Source organism: Sapajus apella, unplaced genomic scaffold (genome assembly GCF_009761245.1).
Source record: "Sapajus apella isolate SASKATOON/1434 unplaced genomic scaffold, GSC_monkey_1.0 scaffold46, whole genome shotgun sequence".
Classification (NCBI taxonomy): domain Eukaryota; kingdom Metazoa; phylum Chordata; class Mammalia; order Primates; family Cebidae; genus Sapajus; species Sapajus apella.
The window spans coordinates 6,302,986-6,321,944 of record NW_022436986.1 but is presented as its reverse complement, the minus strand read 5'-3'; the positions used below and the strand labels follow the sequence as shown (position 1 = coordinate 6,321,944).

The window sequence follows — 18,959 nt, the reverse complement described above, 5'->3', positions numbered from 1 at the left end:
GTGGCCCACGCCTATAATCCCAGCACTTTGGGAGGCCGAGGCGGGTGGATCACGAGGTCAAGAGATTGAGACCATGCTGGCCAACATGGTGAAACCCTGTCTCTACTAAAAAATATAAAAATTAGCTGGGCATGGTAGAGCATGCCTGTAGTCCCAGCTACACAGGAGGCTGAGGCAGGAGAATTGCTTGAACCCTGGAGGTGGAAGTTGCAGTGAGCCGAGATCGCGCCACTGCACTTCAGCCTGGCAACAGAGTGAGACTTTGTCTCAAAAAAAAAAAATCTAAACCTGATTAATCAAGAAATATCAGTCTACACATGTGATTTAGTAATAAAGAAGTAAATTGCAGGGAGAATGGTCAAAAGGATTAACAGTGGTTTGTTCCAAGTAGGAGCACTTGCAAGTGGAGAATATGGGATATTATAAGACTTGTATTTGTATTTGGCTTTTAAACCATGTAAACATATTATTTTTAAAAATTATGTTAAAATAATTAAAATTTATTCTTAAAAAGCAAATAACAACAGGGCACAGTAGCTCATATCTGTAATCCCAGCACTTTGAGAGGCCGAGGTGGGCAGATCACCAGGTTAAGAATTGGAGACCATCTTGACCAACATGGTGAAACCCTGTCTCTACTAAAAATATAAAAATTAGCTGGGCATGGTGGTGTGTGCCTGTAATCCCAGCTACTTGGGAGGCTGAGGCAGGAGAATTGCTGGAACCCAGGAGGCAGAGGTTACAGTGAGCCAAAATAGCCCCACCACACTCCAGCCTAGCAAATGACTAGTAAAGAATATCTGCAATACTAATTGTAGACAGAAGATCAGTATCTTTCAACTTACAAGGAGCTCTCACAAAAGACATCAATATAATATAATATATACAAATATATTAACAGGCAATTAACAACAAAAAAATTACTGTCAGGACATGTGAAAAAAAGTTCATCCTTCAAAGCGTTTACAAATCCAGATTAAAACAACAAAGCGTTTACAAATCCAGGTTAAAACAACAAAGTGGCATTATTTTAAGCTATCAATTAGCAAAGCTTTAAAAAATAGGTAATACCAATGACTTATATATGCTCACAAGCAATTCATTTAAAAGGTTTTTAGAAAATTCATTGCTTGTGAGAGTATAGAAGTCAACATGTCATTTCTGGAAGAAAATTTGGTAATAAAACAAAACCTTAAAAATATGTATCACATATGATTCAGCAAGTTCTGCTAAAAATGTATCCTCAAGGAAATAGTGACAAATGTGTATAAAAGGATTCAGCTGCAAAGGAAATATTTTAGCAAAATTATCTAAAGACTGTCTATTTCATACTGATTGAGCAGAAAACATATAACAGCCTTACCTGAACTGTACGTCCTGCATTGATATGCTCTTCATGCAACTTATCCCAGATTCTGCACCTTTGATACTGTAAAAGAGAGGGGGGAGGTATTAAATTTTTCATCATTACAGGGTTATTTCCCATTGCCACAAAAACCCCCACTCACTTACCCAAACTTAAACATACCAGCTAGAGAAGATAGTGATGTAGTGGTGGTAATTAACTTTCCAAACACAGACAAATAGGAAATTATTAAGAATATTGCACACAAAATTATAGAAACTGAAAAGTAAACCTAAGAACCCCCAATAGATCAGGTTATTTTATTTTACTAAAAAAGAGTATGTATTTTCTCTATGTTGCAAATTCCCTAGACATGGAAAATATAAAGAATGAGAATGTAAAAGAATATAAAAAATAAAGTGTTCATAAGATATTCTTATTGTATGTGAAGAATTGTACATCAATGATAGTGTTAAGTACGGAAAACTAAAATCCGAATTTTAAAAAAGTAACACAGTTTACTACAGACTACAGAGTAAATAAAAATGAGACTAAACTTTTAATATATATGTTTAATTTTTACCAAGGCAATTTTTAGCTTTCAGAGTATCATACAAAAAAATTTATGAACATAATGATGGGAATTTTTTTACTTGATAAAAACCATAAGAATATGTGATAACATTACAGCAAAATATTTACATGGAATATAAACATCAACACCAATTATTTTTAGTTGAAATTTAAAAATCAAATAATTAAAATATTAGCAGACGTGAATACATTAAACATGTTTTTGATACTTTACACATCTCCCCAAAAAATCAACCTAGAAATCATTAGAAAGGACAGAAATATGAAAATGCCCCATATGCATGGAAAACATAGGTTATAAGAGTAGAACACTAAAAAAATTTCTAGGGCATTTTTATATTCCTTGTTCTGCACATTCTTAAAATTTGGTAAAAAATGATGCAACAGGTCAGGCATGGTGGTTCACGCCTGTAATCCCAGCACTTTGGGAGGCCGAGGTGGGCAAATCACAAGGTCAGGAATTCAAGACCAGCCTGGCCAATATGGTGAAACTCTGTCTCTATTTAAAAAATTATAAAAATTAGGAGGGTGTGGTGGCACACAGCTGTAGTCCTAGCTACTTGGGAGGCTGAGGCAGGAGAATCATTTAAACCAGAGAGGCAGAGGCTTCAGTGAGCCAAGATCATGCCACTACACTCCAGCCTGGGTGAGAGTGAGACTCCATCTCAAAAAACAAACAAAACAAAACAAAACAAAATAAAAATTCTTTAAAATTAATAGCAATAAAAAATAATTGCCATGCATGCAAAAAAGCAGAATAATATGATCTGCAATAAGAAAAACCAATGAATAGAAATAGACTCTGATATAACAGAGATGATAGAATCAATAAACAAGGATATTAAAAACAGTTATTATGACGTGTTCCACGTATTCAAGAAGGTAGAGGAAAATATAAGCATATTATAAGAATAGACATAAAAGATATTTTAAAATATTAAATTAACAGAGTTTTTTTTAAGTTCTTGAAATTTAAAAATGCAATAGCAGATAAGATAATGCAGAATAAAAAATCAATAAACCTAAGGACACAGCAATAGAAACTATCCAAAATGAAACACACAGAGAAAAATCAGCTGAAAATAAATGAGCAAAGATCAGTGAGTCATGGGCCAAATGAAAACAACATAAAATACATGTAACTGGACTCCATGAGAGAAAAATAATTTGAAAACGTAATGGCCAAAGTTTTTCCAAATTTGAGAAAAATAATAAAACCATAGATCCAAGAAAAATGAAGAAACCTATACTAATGCACATTATAGTAAAATAACTTAAAATAAATAAATAAATAAATCTTAAAAACAGAGAGAAAAAAAGACACATGAAGTACCAAGAAACAAAGATAAAAATGACAGAAGACTTTTTGTGAGAAACAATGTAAGCCAGAAGACAGCAGGACATCTTGAAAGCATTTGAAAACAATAGAAAATGCAACCTAGAATTCTATACCCAGAGAAAGTTTTTTTTAAAAATAAAGACAAAACATATTTTTTAAACATTAAAAAGCTGATAGAATTTATCACCAGCAGAAAGGTGTGCTACAACGAATGTTTAAAAAAGTTCTTCAAGTTGATGGAAAAGGGATACCTGACAGAAACCTGGTTCTACACAAAAGAATAAAGAGCACTGAAAATGGCACATACAGATGTATATGCAAATATAAATATTTTTCCTTATTTTCACAATCTCTTTGAAAGATAACACAATGTAAAGCAAAAATGACAACAACAAATGGGGTTGACAATATATGCGGAAGTAAAATGTGTAACAACCATAGTACAAAAACCCTAAGAGAGGAACTGGAAGTATATTATCAAAAGGTTCTTATAACATATGTGAAGTGAAATATATTACTTGAAGGTAGACTTTGATGTTAAAGATGTATACTCTAAACCATAAAGCAACCACCAAAAAATAAAAGTAAAAAACCAAGAGGTATAATAAGCCAGCCAAAGAGAAAAATTGAATCATAAAAAATATTAATCCAAAAGCAAGAAGGAAAAGGAAACAAAGAACAGATGGACAAAGAGACAAAAATAGCAATATGGTAGGTTTAAGACAATCATTTGACAAAATTGAATATTTATTCATTATAAAAACTCTCAGCAAACTAAAAAATAGAAGTTAACTTCCTCAATCTGACCTACAAAAACCCTACACTTAACATCATACTTAGTGGTCAAAGACCATTTTCTAATATTGGGAAGAAGGTAAGGTTGCCTGATCTCACCACTCTTACTCAGCTTCTTACTGGAGGCCCCAGGCAGTGTAATAAGGTTAAAATAGGAAGGAAGGAAAGAAGGGAGAGAGGATGACTTGAGAGACATATCTTCAGCTTCCTTCTTGTCTCCTTGATGTTCTCATCCAGCAAGAATACGCCCTTTTCGGTTGTTATAGTTTGACAGTAGAGAAGGACAATTTTAATTAGTTCAATCAATATCTATTGAGCATGTACTATGGGACAGGCATTAGAAATACAGATAGGCATTGGAGAAAATGTCAAAGTCCTTGCCTCCTTCAGTCTACAGTCAGGAAGGTGGTAAATACCCCTCATTTGCACAATATTTTGTACCCTTCTGCCCTCACCAGATACAGTCACATCTTTCAATATACAGATTGACTCCTGACCCCTTTGGGTAAATAAAAAATTAAAATCTTTGATGATCAGGAGATAAATAATCTGAAAGGCAAAAACAAAAACAAAAAACATGTGAATGTTAAATCTATAAACCTTAAGGTCTGTGGCCCAGGACTGTGTAAGGGTGGTATGTTTATATCTGACTGGGGATGGTATCTTCAGGACGTGTGGAATAGGGAGCAACTGAGCTATGCAATAAACAGTGTCTGAAAGGTGGCAAATGATAGGGTGGCTATTGTCAATGGATGCAAGAGAGAAAGCAAAATTATTTGACTCCAAATTTTTCCCACCTTCCTTCTTTACTGAGGAAAATGATCTTCCAAATATAAAAATCTAAAATAAAATGATTAAGAGAAAAATAAAAGCAAAGGAAGATTAAGAACAAATCTAGATACTTCAAATGAGTTGAAGTCAACAGGCCCAGGGAAATTACATTCAAGAGAACCAAAAGACCTTGCAAATGTGATCACAGAAATATTTCTGCTTGTCTGTGAAGAACTGCGAAGAATTGGTAAGGTTCCTAGAGACTTGCAAATATTGACCCAATTTTCACAAAAGAAGCATATTTAAAACACTGCAGGCTGTAAATCTTAATGAGAGTCTTGGAGAAAATTCTGTACTAGATAATTAGAGAGATGGTTTGGGAGAACATGTAGAAATAGTGACAGTATACCAGCATGATCTGGCCCTTTCCTGTCCAACATTTTCATCAATGACTTCAAAACAAAGAATGCATAATTATCAAAATTACACATAACATAAATTAGAAAGATTAACATAGATGAAAGATCACAATTCCACATAATAACAAATATAACAATGATAACTGTAAAGTCCAGCATTTAAATTAAAATGAGCAATTTCACCAGTATAAGAAATAAGTATGATCTGGTTCAACAGCTCTAGTTCATATTTTAAAAAAAAGTCTTGTGGAATTTATTTAGTTGATTACAAAGTCAATTTAAAAAGCTGGCAGTATAGAATGGCTTCTAAAATGATTGATGTAATCTTAGGTTCTATACAGGCATATGTATATTCATTCATTCAACCCACTTTTTTTCAGAAGCACACTACATTTCAAGCACATTAGAAGTTTAACACATTTACTAACATAGGGATCTCAAGTAAGTAATTAAATCTTCCTCCACCTAAAAAGAGAAGGCAATAATGATAATAACTAACCTATAACAATGCTATCAGGATTAAATGCGATGATATATAAAGACACCTAACATAACACTCAGCAAATGAAAATAACGACTACCTTCATTGTTACTATTTTCTCACTTGTCGAGAAAACTAGAAGAGATTACCATTTCAAGTGGAGGATGAACCAGATGACCTTATTTCTTATCACAACAAATTACAAGAGAAATAAGGAATAATTCATGTTTCCTACATGATTTTGTAACTAAATTAGGATACACTATTAAAAGTTATCAATCCAAATGTTTGAAGAGGAGAAAAAACTTAAAATGATTTAATGATATGTGTGAAAAAAATTACAAGTAACTCCTAACAAATTTAGTTGAGACCCCTGACAAGCATTGCTAAACAGCACTACTTTTACAAAGTATCATTTTGGTATTGTCTCTTTGCATGGTGGCACTAGAGAGCTAGGTTAAAGCAGTGCCATAATTTTAGCCAATTACTATGCTTTGGGTTGCAAACAACAGGAAGCCCAAAATTAAAAATGGCTTTAATAATCAGTTATTTATCATCTCACATACAAAGCAATCAAGAAGTAGGATAATTCTATGTTAGTTCAGAAACTTACAAGGTCAAGTGTCCAAGTTCTTTGTTGCTGCTTTACTTTCAATAAGGAGCTTTTGTCCTCAGATTTGTCCCCTAATGGCTGCACGTGGATTGGTTACAGTTCCAGATACAACAGGAAGACACACAAGACCAAGAAGAAGGGGACTGTTTCCTTCCATGTATATCTGTATATCTTCATAAGAGTAGGAAAATCTTTCCAGTTTCCTTATCCCAAACAGGTTTTCCCTCAGGTGTAAATGGCCAGAACTACAGTATATGTCTATTGTTCACTGGTAACCAAACATTGACAAGATTGGAATTACCACGTTCATCATTATCATTCACCACCTGTGCTGAGGCTTGCCTATCTTGAAACACAAAGGAAGGAAACTGAATGGGGTTCTGTCAGAAAAAAGGAACGAGGTTGGGAAAGGTAAGTAAAAGATCAAAGCAGATATTCACACACTAAAAAGAGAAATGGAAAATACTTGCATTATAATCACATATTAACAATAAATAAGAGTGATTATGTCTGATTTTATACTATATAGTTCAGATTTCATGTTGGTTGAATAGACCATGCCATCCATTTTCATACCTAATTATATGCTGCTTCTTATCATTCTTTGAATATTTCCTATCTTATTTCCTTAACTGGGCTGCAAACTTCTTGAAAATTAAAAATCTATCTTTTACATATTCTTCAATGCTAGCAATCTAAGAAAGAGCAAACATCAATAAATACTTATGAAAAGCTAACATTTATTTCCTATAATAAATAATCTCCCTTCTCATTAAACCTGGCAGATTGAACACAAATATTCATCTCTGCTCTTTTCCAAAACCCTACTAAATGACAACAAAGAACTTTAGAAAGTATAAATTCACAAGAATAATGAGAACAGAATAGAACACATCAACTAACCAAAAAAAAAAAAACCCAACATTTTAGAAGCTGGAAAGAGTATGGAAATGTTGTAACTGACTCAGCAAACCAAAGAAAGCTAAAATGTAAGCCTACAGAAGGGGTGTATGGCTGGGGAGAGTGGCAATGAGAAGTAAGCCACAGACAGAACACTACTTAAAAGGACTAAGCAACTGAAGGTACCAGCTACCAGGTAACCAGATGGAAGTGTATGGTGGGGCAAAAAGCAGAAGGATTGGTTGGAAATTTATGTAATGAACAGGTAGTCTACCAGATCCCCTCTATACTTTCCCAAGCAACTACCCTGTTCCATCACTGCACAAGACAATACTATAGAAGACAGCCTCTGGAGAGGCTAGAGAAGCTAAGGATCCTAGACATCAAGCACAGCTAAGGGCAGGGATCAGTTACCATACCACAACTAGGAAGATTAAGCCTGGACAATAAATATCTGAATGGTGGTAAACCTGCTTGCCTTCTCACCTACTTTCCTTTCCCTGGCTTAAAAGGCTGGTCACAGAATTCATAATATATTCACCCCTTCAATCTCCCCACCCCAATCCCTGTCACAACTATCACCTCTGAAAAAATAAACACACCACCACAGGTAGGAGATGGAGGGTTGCTCTTTCTTAAAACTGAACAGCTAACGAGACCTAGAGTTACTGATATCTAGTGGTTCTCCCATTAAAATAAATTCTCACCTATTACCCCTCCAGACAGCAAAGCCCCTGCTCTAACCTGCTACCCACATACCCACACACAAACACATTTACACACATATCTTCCAATCAGCCAGTCAAGAAAAGCCTGTAATACTATATGCTGAAACAGAAGAAAGAGAGAGAAGAAAGGAAAAAGGGACTTGGGAAAAACAGGACAAAGACGCAGAAGAAAACTTAAGAAAAAAAAAATAGAAAGATGTTATGATACTGCATCCACAAAATGAAAACAGAATTCTCTTTAAAAAGAGAGGCCAGGCATGGTTGTTCGTGTCTGTAATCCTAGCACTTTGAGAGGCCAATGCAAGAGAATCACTTAAGGCCGGGGCTTTGAGATGAGATGGGCCTGGGCAGCATAGTGAAACCCTGTCTCTACAAAAATATTTAAAAATTAGCTGGACATGGTAGAACACATCTGAGGTCTTAGCTATTCAGGAAGCTGAGACGGGATGATTGCTTTAGCTCAGGAGTATAACATCACTGTGAGCTATGATTGCACCACTGCACTCCAGCCTGGGCAACAGAGTGAGACTGTGTCTCCATTTAAAATAAAGGGAGAGAGAGAGAGAGAGAGAGAGAGAGAGAGAGAGAGAGAGAGAGACACGACAAATGCATGAGATAAAAAATAACCTAGAAAAGGTATGATTCTGGTTATTCCATCCAGCTGGTATGTGGATGTAATGGCTGGTGCTGGAGTAGCCATCTTACACACAAAGTACAACCAAGTTGAGGATGGGAGAGCAAGATGAAAAGAGCCTGGGTCTTTGATGATTGCTGCGCAGCCACTGTACCCCTTAACTACCTCTGTTGCTATGAGATTAAAAACAAAAGCAAAACAAAAACAAAAAAACCTCGGTCTTATTTAATATATGATTTTTTAGTTTTCTGCCTCTTGTACCTTAACCATATAACTAATACAGTATGTGCTACACAGTAAGTTTTTCCCCAAATCCCTACAATAAAAAACAAAGAAAATTATGTTCCAGGCTTACTATCTTGTCATTCCTATTAACAATCCTTAAGTCTATCTTACATTAGCCAAGAAAGCTGAATATTAACACTTCAAATTTCAGGATTACATTCTAATCAAGTTTATCATGTGTAATAAAATGAAGGACCTATGGAATACAGCTCCAGGTGTCCACAGCACACTACTCTCATTGTTTTCAGATGTTGCAGAATCACTCCACTAAGGCTTATCTTCAATTTCCCTTCAGTCTGACTTTCTTCTTTTAAATTCATATTGGATGACTGATGTCCAGCATAATAAATATTTTATCTTTCTACACCTTTTCCACAAGAATAATATGCCTTCTTGAAAGTGAGGCACTGTCAGACACCTGGAGTCCAAACTTAGTTCTTAACTCTTTTGTCCAGAGTGAGCCCTGCAGCTTTTAAATGTTTTTACATTGCCGTAACGCATCTATTAAAATAAGCTATTCAATTCTGTATAAATAAAAAGTCACTTTCATAATTAAAATAGACATCCTGGAGACAGTGGAATGATCAAGGATATGGAATAAAACATAGGTCAGTATAAATTTAACTGTTTGGCTTCAGATGATATCACCTAAATTATAATTATTCTGATACTGTCTAAAAATTTCACAGTAAGTAACAATTTCATAAAGTGCCTGGCAGAGGTGGATGGACATAATTCTGGAATAATTTTCTTATGACATATGGCACAACTAATCAAATCAGTAATATAACCATTCTATCCCCATCCACCTGGCTTTTCCATTGATGACTGATTGGGTGGTACATGTAGCAAGGATCTGTGGGTACTGACAGTGGGCACTTTTTTATAGAATAAACGTAAGAAAAGGAAAATCTAAGACAGATATGCCAAACCTCAAAGGAAAAGTAGGACAATAAAGGTAAGAAATGGCCTTAATTTGCTTCCGTTCATGTTAAAAAGAAACCATTTATTAAACAACTCCTTATCCATCCTTAGAAGTCACAGAATTACTTATTACTTGTAAGTAACGAAGAAAGAAATCCAGGGATGACAAAATACTGAATCTAGAATTCTAGAAAGACTTACATATTTGCATTAAAATTTTCATTTTAATATTCTCAGAACTGATTTTCTCTACTTTTAAAAGGACTTGAATTCTAGGAAGACAGATGGTATCTATGGAAGAAAAGGGTACACTCTTCCGACTTCTATAAGCTACTGAGTTGAGTAATGAATAATGTTTATATTGAAAGGCTTAATGACCATATCCTCCGCTCCCAACCTTCAAAAGAAAAAATAAATAAATGGAGGTTCTGCAGCTTAAGACTTATTCTGGGAAAGGTCTTTTTCAAGCAAAAACATCACTGATCTGTCCCTAACAAATAAGACAACGTAATCCGCCAATTAATGCTCAGCAGTCAGTAAACTTGCTATTTCAAAAAATGCCACAACCACTTTACCGACCAGGGCAGGTTCTATGCAACCTCCACTATAGTCTCTGAGACGAATTCATCTTACCTATTTCCTCAACTGACCTAAGCAGTATTTCTCAATTGTGAGCTTTCCTCAAAGGGAAGCAGTGAAGTAAGGGAATTCCCTCATATCTCACAATGATTTACTTCTTTAATATATGTACACCTAAAGAGGATACAAGTTACTGAAAGACACATACTCAAAGTTCAAAAACTTGCCATGGGGTGAAAGAAATTAAGGCAGGTACATCAGCCAAAGTTCTCTGCCTTTACATTACAGTCCATTGTCAATCAGTTTGTATCTTCATTACTAACTGCCTAAAACCTCAATATGTGCAATTAAAAATGTATAGCCTCTGCCAGGCGCAATGGCTTACACCTGTAATCCCAACATTTTGGGAGGCCAAAACAGGAGGACAGCTTGAGGCCAGGAGTTCAAGACCAGCCTGGGCAACAAAGCAAGACCTGTCTCTCCAAAAAATAAAAATAAGTTAGCCAGGCATGGTGGTGTGTAGATAGCCTGAGCCCAGAAGTTTGAGGCTGCAGTGGGCTATGATCATGCCACTGCACTCCAGCCTGGGCAACAGAGCAATACCTTGTCTCTTAAACAAACAAACAACAAAGTATAGACTCTATTCCCATATCCCTTCCTAGAACAAAGGAATATATGTGAGGTATATATGTAGAACAGAAAAACCAGCTAAAAAATGCATAATGTTACTAAATCAGTAGGAGCTAGGTGTCTCAGCAAAACTTCTTATCTAGGCCGGGTGCTGTGGCTCACGCCTGTAATCCCAGCACTTTGGGAGGCCGAGGCGGGCGGATCACGAGGTCAAGAGATCGAGATCATCCTGGCCAACATGGTGAAACCCCGTCTCTACTAAAAATACAAAAAAATTAGCTGGGCGTGGTAGTGTGCGCCTGTAGTTCCAGCTACTCGGGAGGCTGAGGCAGGAGAATTGCTTGAACCCGGGAGAGAGAGGTTGCAGTGAGCCGAGGTTGCGCCACTGCAGTCCAGCCTGGCACTTGGTGACAGAGTGAGACTCTGTCTCAAAAAAAAAAAAAAACTTCTTATCTAATACTTTAAGTTTAGCTGAAATGAACAACCAATATAAATCAGACTATGTAACTATTTCTTGCGGTAGTAAATGAAATAGCTTACCTTCTCAATATTTATTTGGTGCTTTCTTAACCTCTCCAGGTCTGTTGGGATTACTATCTTAATGAATTTCTGAATAGCTGGTTCTAGACGGCGTAATTTCACTTTTTCTTCATCTTCAGACATCCTAAAAAAGTGTTGTATGACTTCCCTGGTAATAGCTGTCTTCTCCACCCACATAGAAAAATCTAAAAGAAAAATATTTCTTTAAGAATGTTTTAAAATCAGTTTCTATTATTTTTAAAAGCCAACAATTAGTTTTACAATTTATTATAAATATGTATCAACTTAATGCTGAGCTTGAGTGACTTGTTTTTTTCTTTATGAAACCACTGATTTTTAAATCTTTTTCCCTTTACAAAAATTATGTGTATTTTAGAATACTCAGAACAATATAAATAAATGAAGAATAAAATAAAGTCAACAGTCATCTACTCACCTTTTACAAAGAGTACAAAATGAACTATTTACATTTTGGCATATGTCTCTCCAGGACTTTTTCTATGTAAGTAGGTATGTATATATATAAATACTTAAAAAAAAAAAGGAATATTGTCCAAGTTTTAATTTTCTGATCTATCTTGGACATTGAATAACTTTTTCTAAAAAGGTGTCAAATGGCTTAACATTGATGCTTGTATTAAACTTCACATGTAATGTCATCATAATGTAACTCTGTAATTACAGAACTTCAAATATAACATGATACGCAACTCTTCTCATTGATTTAAATTGCCTCTTCCATTTTCAATAAAGTGTTTAGTACTGCCTACAACTGATTCAAATAACCAGTGACAGAGCTGGAATAAGAACTCATGTTTTCTGAAATTACATTGAAATACTTTTTCCACTTCACCCATAGTTTTCTACCAGCATTCCAAAAAGTCCAAGGGTATGTATTTGGGGCCAGAGTACAAGGGTGGGGGCTGGAGGGGAGCAGGTTTCAGGATCCCACCCCCTAATTCAATTGCAGAAACTTTACTTACAACTATTTTATGAATTGGAGCTTGTCAGAGCTTATATAAATAATGGGCTTCACAGCTTAACCAAGCTTGAAAGCCACCATTGTACACCATGCTTTCATGCCATTTCATTAGGTACAGCCTCTCCCATGTTTTAAAAAATTTTGAGTATGTTAATACTGCTGAGTTATGCTGTCTTAGTCCAGGGTCCATAGAGATAGGAATTCACATACAGACTTTGTGGAGCCCCTGACTCTTTATAAAAAATTGTGAATGAAGGGGCTGGGTACAGTGGCTCGCATCTGTAATCCCAGCTACTCCGGAGGCCAAGGTGGGAGGACTGCTTGAGCCCAGCAGTTCAAGACCAGCCTGGGCAATGTGCCAAAATCCCATCTCTACCAAAAGGGGAAAAAAAAAGTTAATGTAGTTTATTTTAGAGAATAGAGTCCATTGTTTGAAGAGATTCTCAGAGATCTATCATCCCCAAAACATTAAATATTTATCCCCTTTTTTTCATAGTTGAAAATCTTGACATGCTGGTTATAAAGACTGCCTCCAATGTCTATCCATTAGTAACCTGATTTTTTTGTTTGATGCAAGCTCAAAAGTAAAAAAGGAAAATCTCCAGGTACAAAAACAAAGAGGGTAAAACACGTGCAACAGTGAATGGGAACTGGAGACATATGGAGAAATTCATTACCAAAAGAGACCATCCACAGACCCAACAAAACAGGTAAATTCATAGCTAATGGACTAAAGATAATAATTTTAAAAAGAAATTAAAGTAAGTATGTTTTTAAATACCCAAAGACATAAAGGAAAGAATGGAATCTTTAAAAATAGATATTATGAAACAATAAAAGGCCAATCTGAATATAAACCAAGTAAAACTTCTAAAAATGAAAATTTCAAAAGATGTGTTAAACAGTAAACTATATAGCTAAGAGACAATTACTGATTGGAAGAAATCACTCAGAACACAGAGGAATAAAAAGATGGAAAGTATAAAAAAGAAGATAAAAGATTTAAAGGATAAAATGAGAAGCTCAATAACAAGTAGTAGTCCCAGAAAGAAAGAACAAAGAAAATGATAAACAGGAATTATTCAAAGAGAATATACTGAGAATAAAAAAGTGAGACCTCAAACTGAAAAAGCACATCAGCCTCAAGTAGCATAAATAAAAAAAAAAAAAATTGCCTAAATACATGGAAGGAAATTACAAAACATTAAAGAAAAAGAATCATAAAATACAAATGAGAGATAAAAGACAGATAAAGCAATAATATCTTGCTTTTAACAGCAAGATATTAAAAGACAGAAATACCTTCAAAGTGCTGAGAGAGTTAGTATATACCCAGGTAAATTATCATTAAGAATGAAAGCAAAATAATCATTTTCAGACATACAAAGACTAAGAGAGTTTATTACCAAGCCCCTCATTAAAAGAGCTACTAAAAGGAATATTTTAACAATAAAGAAAATAAACCCAAAGGAGCAGAATAGCAAGGAGCAATGAACAGAATAAACTGTTGTCAGATAGAATAAATGGGTGGATGAAACAACAAAGAAAATAAAACATTTATTTTGAATAGTGTGATGAAGTATAATAAAAAGTTTCCACATAAATAATTTTCTATAATTATGTAGATGCTTCATAATTTTACAAATTGGCTACTGTTGGCTATTTAGGTTGTTTCCAATTGTCCTCTGTTACAAACTACAGTGTAAGTACACTGCTTATACATAAATCCATACTGTCACCTATAATTATTTCCTTAAAACAATCAACAAAGATACAGCCTGTATAAAGGGAAAAAATATTTGCAAACTAATCATCCAACAAGGAACTAATACCTAGAATGTATAAGAAACTGAAGCAATTCAACAGCAAAGAAACAAATAGTTTCATTAAAAAATTGGCAAAGAAGCTGAATAGACATTTCTCAAAAGAAGACATACAAATGACCTAAAAGTATTTTTTTAAATGCTCAACATCATTAGTCATCAAGGAAATGCAAATCAAACCACAATGAGATAACATCTCACCCCAGTTAGAATGGCTACCACCAAAAGGATAAAAAAAAATAACAAATGCTAGTGAGGGTGAGGATGTAGAAAAAAACGACTTTTTTAAATTTTGGATACAGAGTATTGCTCTTGTTGCCCAGGATGGAGTGCTGTGGCGTGATCTCGGCTCACTGCAACCTCTGCTTCCCGGGTTCAAGCAATTCTCCTGCTTCAGCCTCCCGAGTAGCTGGGATTACAGGTGTGTGCCACCACGCCCAGCTAATTTTTGTATTTTTAGTAGAGACACAGTTTCACCAAGTTGGCCAAGCTGGTCTTAAACTTCTGACCTCGGGTGATCTGCTCGCCTTGTGCTGGGATTACAGGCGTGAGCCACGGCGCCCAGTGAGAAACAAGGCTCTTACACATTGTTGGTGGGAATGGAAATTAGTACACCCACTGTGAAAAACAGTATGAGCTGGGTACAGTGGCTCACAGCCGTAATTCCAGCACTTTAGGAGTCTGAGGCAGGTGGATCATTTGAGGCCAGGAATTTGAGGGTAGCCTGGGCAACAAGCAAGACTCTGCTTCTCTGAAAAAATTAAAAACTAGCTGGGTATGGTGATGTGTGCCTATAGTTTCAGCTACTTGTTAGGCTGAGGTGGGAAGATCCCTTGAGCCCCCAAGTGTGAGCCTGCAGGAAGCCGTGTTCTTACTACTATACTACAGCCGGGGCAACACAGTGAAATCCTGTCTCAAAAAAAAGAAAGAAAAACTGTACAGAAGGTTCTCAAAAAATTAAAAATAGAACTACCATATGATCCAGCAATACCACTACTAGCTATTTATCCAAAGGAAAGAAAATCAGTATATTAAGGAAATACCTGCAGGCCTATTCAAAGCAGCACTATTCACAATACCCAAGATATGGAATCAACCTAAGTGTCTGTCAATGAATGTATGGAAAAAGAAAATGTGGTATATATACACAATGAAATATTGTTCAGCCATTAAAAAAAGAAGGAAATCCTGCCATTTACAGGCAACATGGATGGAACACCTGGCCTGTACTCCCAGCTAGTAGGAAGATCACTTGAGCCCAGAAGTTAGAAGCCAGCCTGAGCAACATAGTGAGACCCCCATTTCCAAAGAAAAAAGAAAAAAAATGTTAATCTCCTGGAGGTAGAGAGTAGAATGATTGGAAGGGCAGGAGGGATGAAGAGAAGTTGGTTAATGGGCACAAACATACAGTTAGATAGAAGGAATACATTTCTCATGTTTGATAACACAGTGGGGTGACTATAGTTAACAATAATTTATTGCATATTTCAAAATAGTTACAAGAGAGGATCTGAAGTGCTCCTAACACAAAGAAATAATAAATATTTGAGGTGATACATATCCCAAATGCCCTGATTTGATCATTACACATTGTATGGATGTATCAAAATATCACATGCATCCTATAAATATGTAAAATTCTTGTGTATTAATTGAAAAAAGTAACATAAAAATAAAAAATAAATATCTGGATATAGGATTACTAGACAGATTTTTCAAGGCCTTTTTATTTACATATTACCATATCCCACAAAAGGTTATGCCTATTATGTTCCTACCAGAAACGTAACACAATATCTATTTATCCATATTCCAACCAATGTACTTAGTATTATCATTCTTAGACATGTCATTGGTGAAAAAAAGATGTCTCATTATTGTTTTATTTTGTATTCCTTAAATTACTAATGGTGTGGATTTATCACCCATTTGCATTTCTTTTTTTAATTTTTAATTTTTGTGGGTATATATTAATAGTAGGTACATATATTTATGGGATATGCGTTATTTTGATACAAGCATACAATGTATAATAACCACATTAAAGTAAATGAGGTATCCATAACCTCAAGCATTTATTCTTTGTGTTACAATCTAATTATACTTTTAGTTATTTTTAAATACACTACTGAATTATTATAGTAACCCTGTTCTGCTATCAAGCACTAGATTTTATTCATTCTTTCTTACTATTTTTTTGTATGCATTTTATTTCTTCTTTCATGAATTGCCTGCTCATGTCATCACATCTGTTTTACTACAGGGGATGTTTTTTTCTTATTGACTCATAGAAGGCTATTACATGTTGAATATAACAATTATTTGTTGAAAATTAACATTCCCCTATCTATCACACTGCCTCTTCTGTTTTCTTCTACACTGCGGAGAGATATCTTTATATCTACATCATTCCCATCAAAATGTTTTTTGAACATACCTGTTGTTCAATAGATGCTGCCTGAACTAAAATATTTCTTCACATGTCCCTTCTTCACCATTTCTAATTCTATCACTCAGTCAAACAGCACAATATGCATAGCACATGACAATGGAGCTTCAATTAGTCTGCCTTTGGACTCTTTCCCTCCAAAATGGAATAAAAACATAAACTGTATTATAAACAAATAGCATAACCACACTGAAAGAAGTGAGGAAGAAAAATAATCCAAGCCACTTTAGAAAACAATATTTTAACTGAATACTATAAGGCTAGAGACAAAAAGAACCACACCATACTCTATTTAGTAAATGTGTTTCTCACAGGAATATAGGTCAGAAATTCTAAAATTACTTTATGTGCATACTAGGACTGAAGAAATAAAAAAATATTTTGTAGAATCCAAGAGCCAGATTTCTCACTGTCAGATAAAGAAGTTAAAAATAAGGGACAAAACTAGAATGAACCCTGTGGCGTTAGACTAGAAGCAAAGCTACTGGGATGAACTTGTTTTGAAAAATACATGGGGCCAGACGCAGTGGCTCACAGCTGTAATCCCAGCACTTTGGGAGGCCAAGGCTGGCAGATCATGAGGTCAGGGGATTGAGACCCTCCTGGCCAACACGGTGAAATCCTGTCTCTACTAAAAATACAAGAATTAGCTGGGTGTAGTGGTGTGCACCTGTAGTTCCAGCTACTCAGGGAGGCCGAGGCAGGAAAATTGCTTGAATCCAGGAGGCAGAGGTTGCAGTGAGCTGAGATTGTACCACTGCACTCCAGTATGGGCGACAAAGCAAGACTCTGTCTCAAAAAAAAAAAAAAAAAAAAAAAAGATAGCTGTATCTATATATATGGATAGATAAATACAGAAATATAGATCTTTGTGTATGCATGGGTGTGCATATGCATAGACTGGTGTCTTCTGTGGGGCCCTGGAAGCAATGTTACCCCAGTAGCAATGAGTATCCCTAGAGCACAGATCTTTGTGCTTAAATACTATTCTCAAAAAAACAAAAAAAAACAAAAAAAAAACTACAGGTCCTTGGAGAAGTGGCTGATACCAGGGCTGAGGCGGGAAAAACACAAGATAAGCCTGGGGCATCATCAAATGATACCAGAAAATTAGGAAGTTCCAAAAAAGACAAAAAGGATGGAAATATGATGAAAAGCTACAGAAAGCAACCTGAAAAAAAGACTCCCAATGATCAAAGCTGGAACAATTTCACACATAAAATAACACAAGTGTAAGATAACAACCAAGAGAAAAATATCTGAGTCCACATCTATACAAATAAATAACAGAATATAAATAAACAAATGGGAGAAACTGGGCAGCTCATCCTTACAGATTAATTTCAATGAATAAATAATGAGTAAAGTAGAAAATCCTCATTACAACACCATAGTCATAATAATTGTTGAAGGCAAGATCCACCAATGGATGCGAAATTTAGCAAGGGAAAGTCTGAGACATAACAGGATATGTGTACAGTTTAAAAGCTTCCCCCAAGATGTCAATTAATTATAAGGAGAAAAACAAGACCTTTACATTGGAGAATCCCAGCAGACACCGTCTTACCAAATGATCAAGATCAACCTCACAAGCAATAAGTCATATATATCAGCTACGCTTATATGATGAACTGAGAAGGGCACATACACTTTTATGTTCTTAACAAAAGTGTACAACCTTAATCTAATCATGAGAGAGCATTGGACAAATCCCATTTGAGGGACACTCTACAAAATAACTGACCAGCACTCTGTAAAGATCAGAAAGAGTATAAAGGCAGAAAAAAACTATCACTCTAAAGACAGGAAAAGACAGAAATGTCACAGACTGGAGGACCCAACGACCCAAGACAACTAACCGCAATGTCGGGTCTTAAAAGTGGATCCTGGAATAGAAAAAAGACATTAATACAGGGGGAATAAAAGAAATCAGAAGAAGGTCAGGAGTTCAGCTAATAATATTATACTGACATTAATTTCTTGCTTTTGATAATTGCACTACGGTATGAACATCTTCCATCCGCCCAGAGGTCCCACTTATCGGGATACTGGTGGAGCCCAATTTCTTCCGGCCCGCCGCTTTGTGTTTCTGACTTATGGAAGAGTTACTGAATTTGAAGAGAAAAGT

The 18,959-nt window shown here is 35.4% G+C and overlaps 1 protein-coding gene across 2 annotated transcripts in view; it reads right to left on the bottom strand.

The window, feature by feature from the left end:
• Nucleotides 1–18,959, bottom strand: part of STX17 (syntaxin 17) — a 65,990-nt gene that overhangs the window by 46,394 nt on the left and 637 nt on the right. For both annotated transcript variants that reach the window (XM_032240188.1, XM_032240187.1), the window contains exons 2-3: nucleotides 11,578–11,762; nucleotides 1,364–1,429 (exon numbers count right to left, since the gene is read on the bottom strand). In XM_032240188.1, coding sequence (XP_032096079.1) covers nucleotides 1,364–1,429; nucleotides 11,578–11,754 — 243 coding nt within the window. In that variant the 5' untranslated portion in view covers nucleotides 11,755–11,762. The remainder of the gene's footprint in view (nucleotides 1–1,363; nucleotides 1,430–11,577; nucleotides 11,763–18,959) is intronic.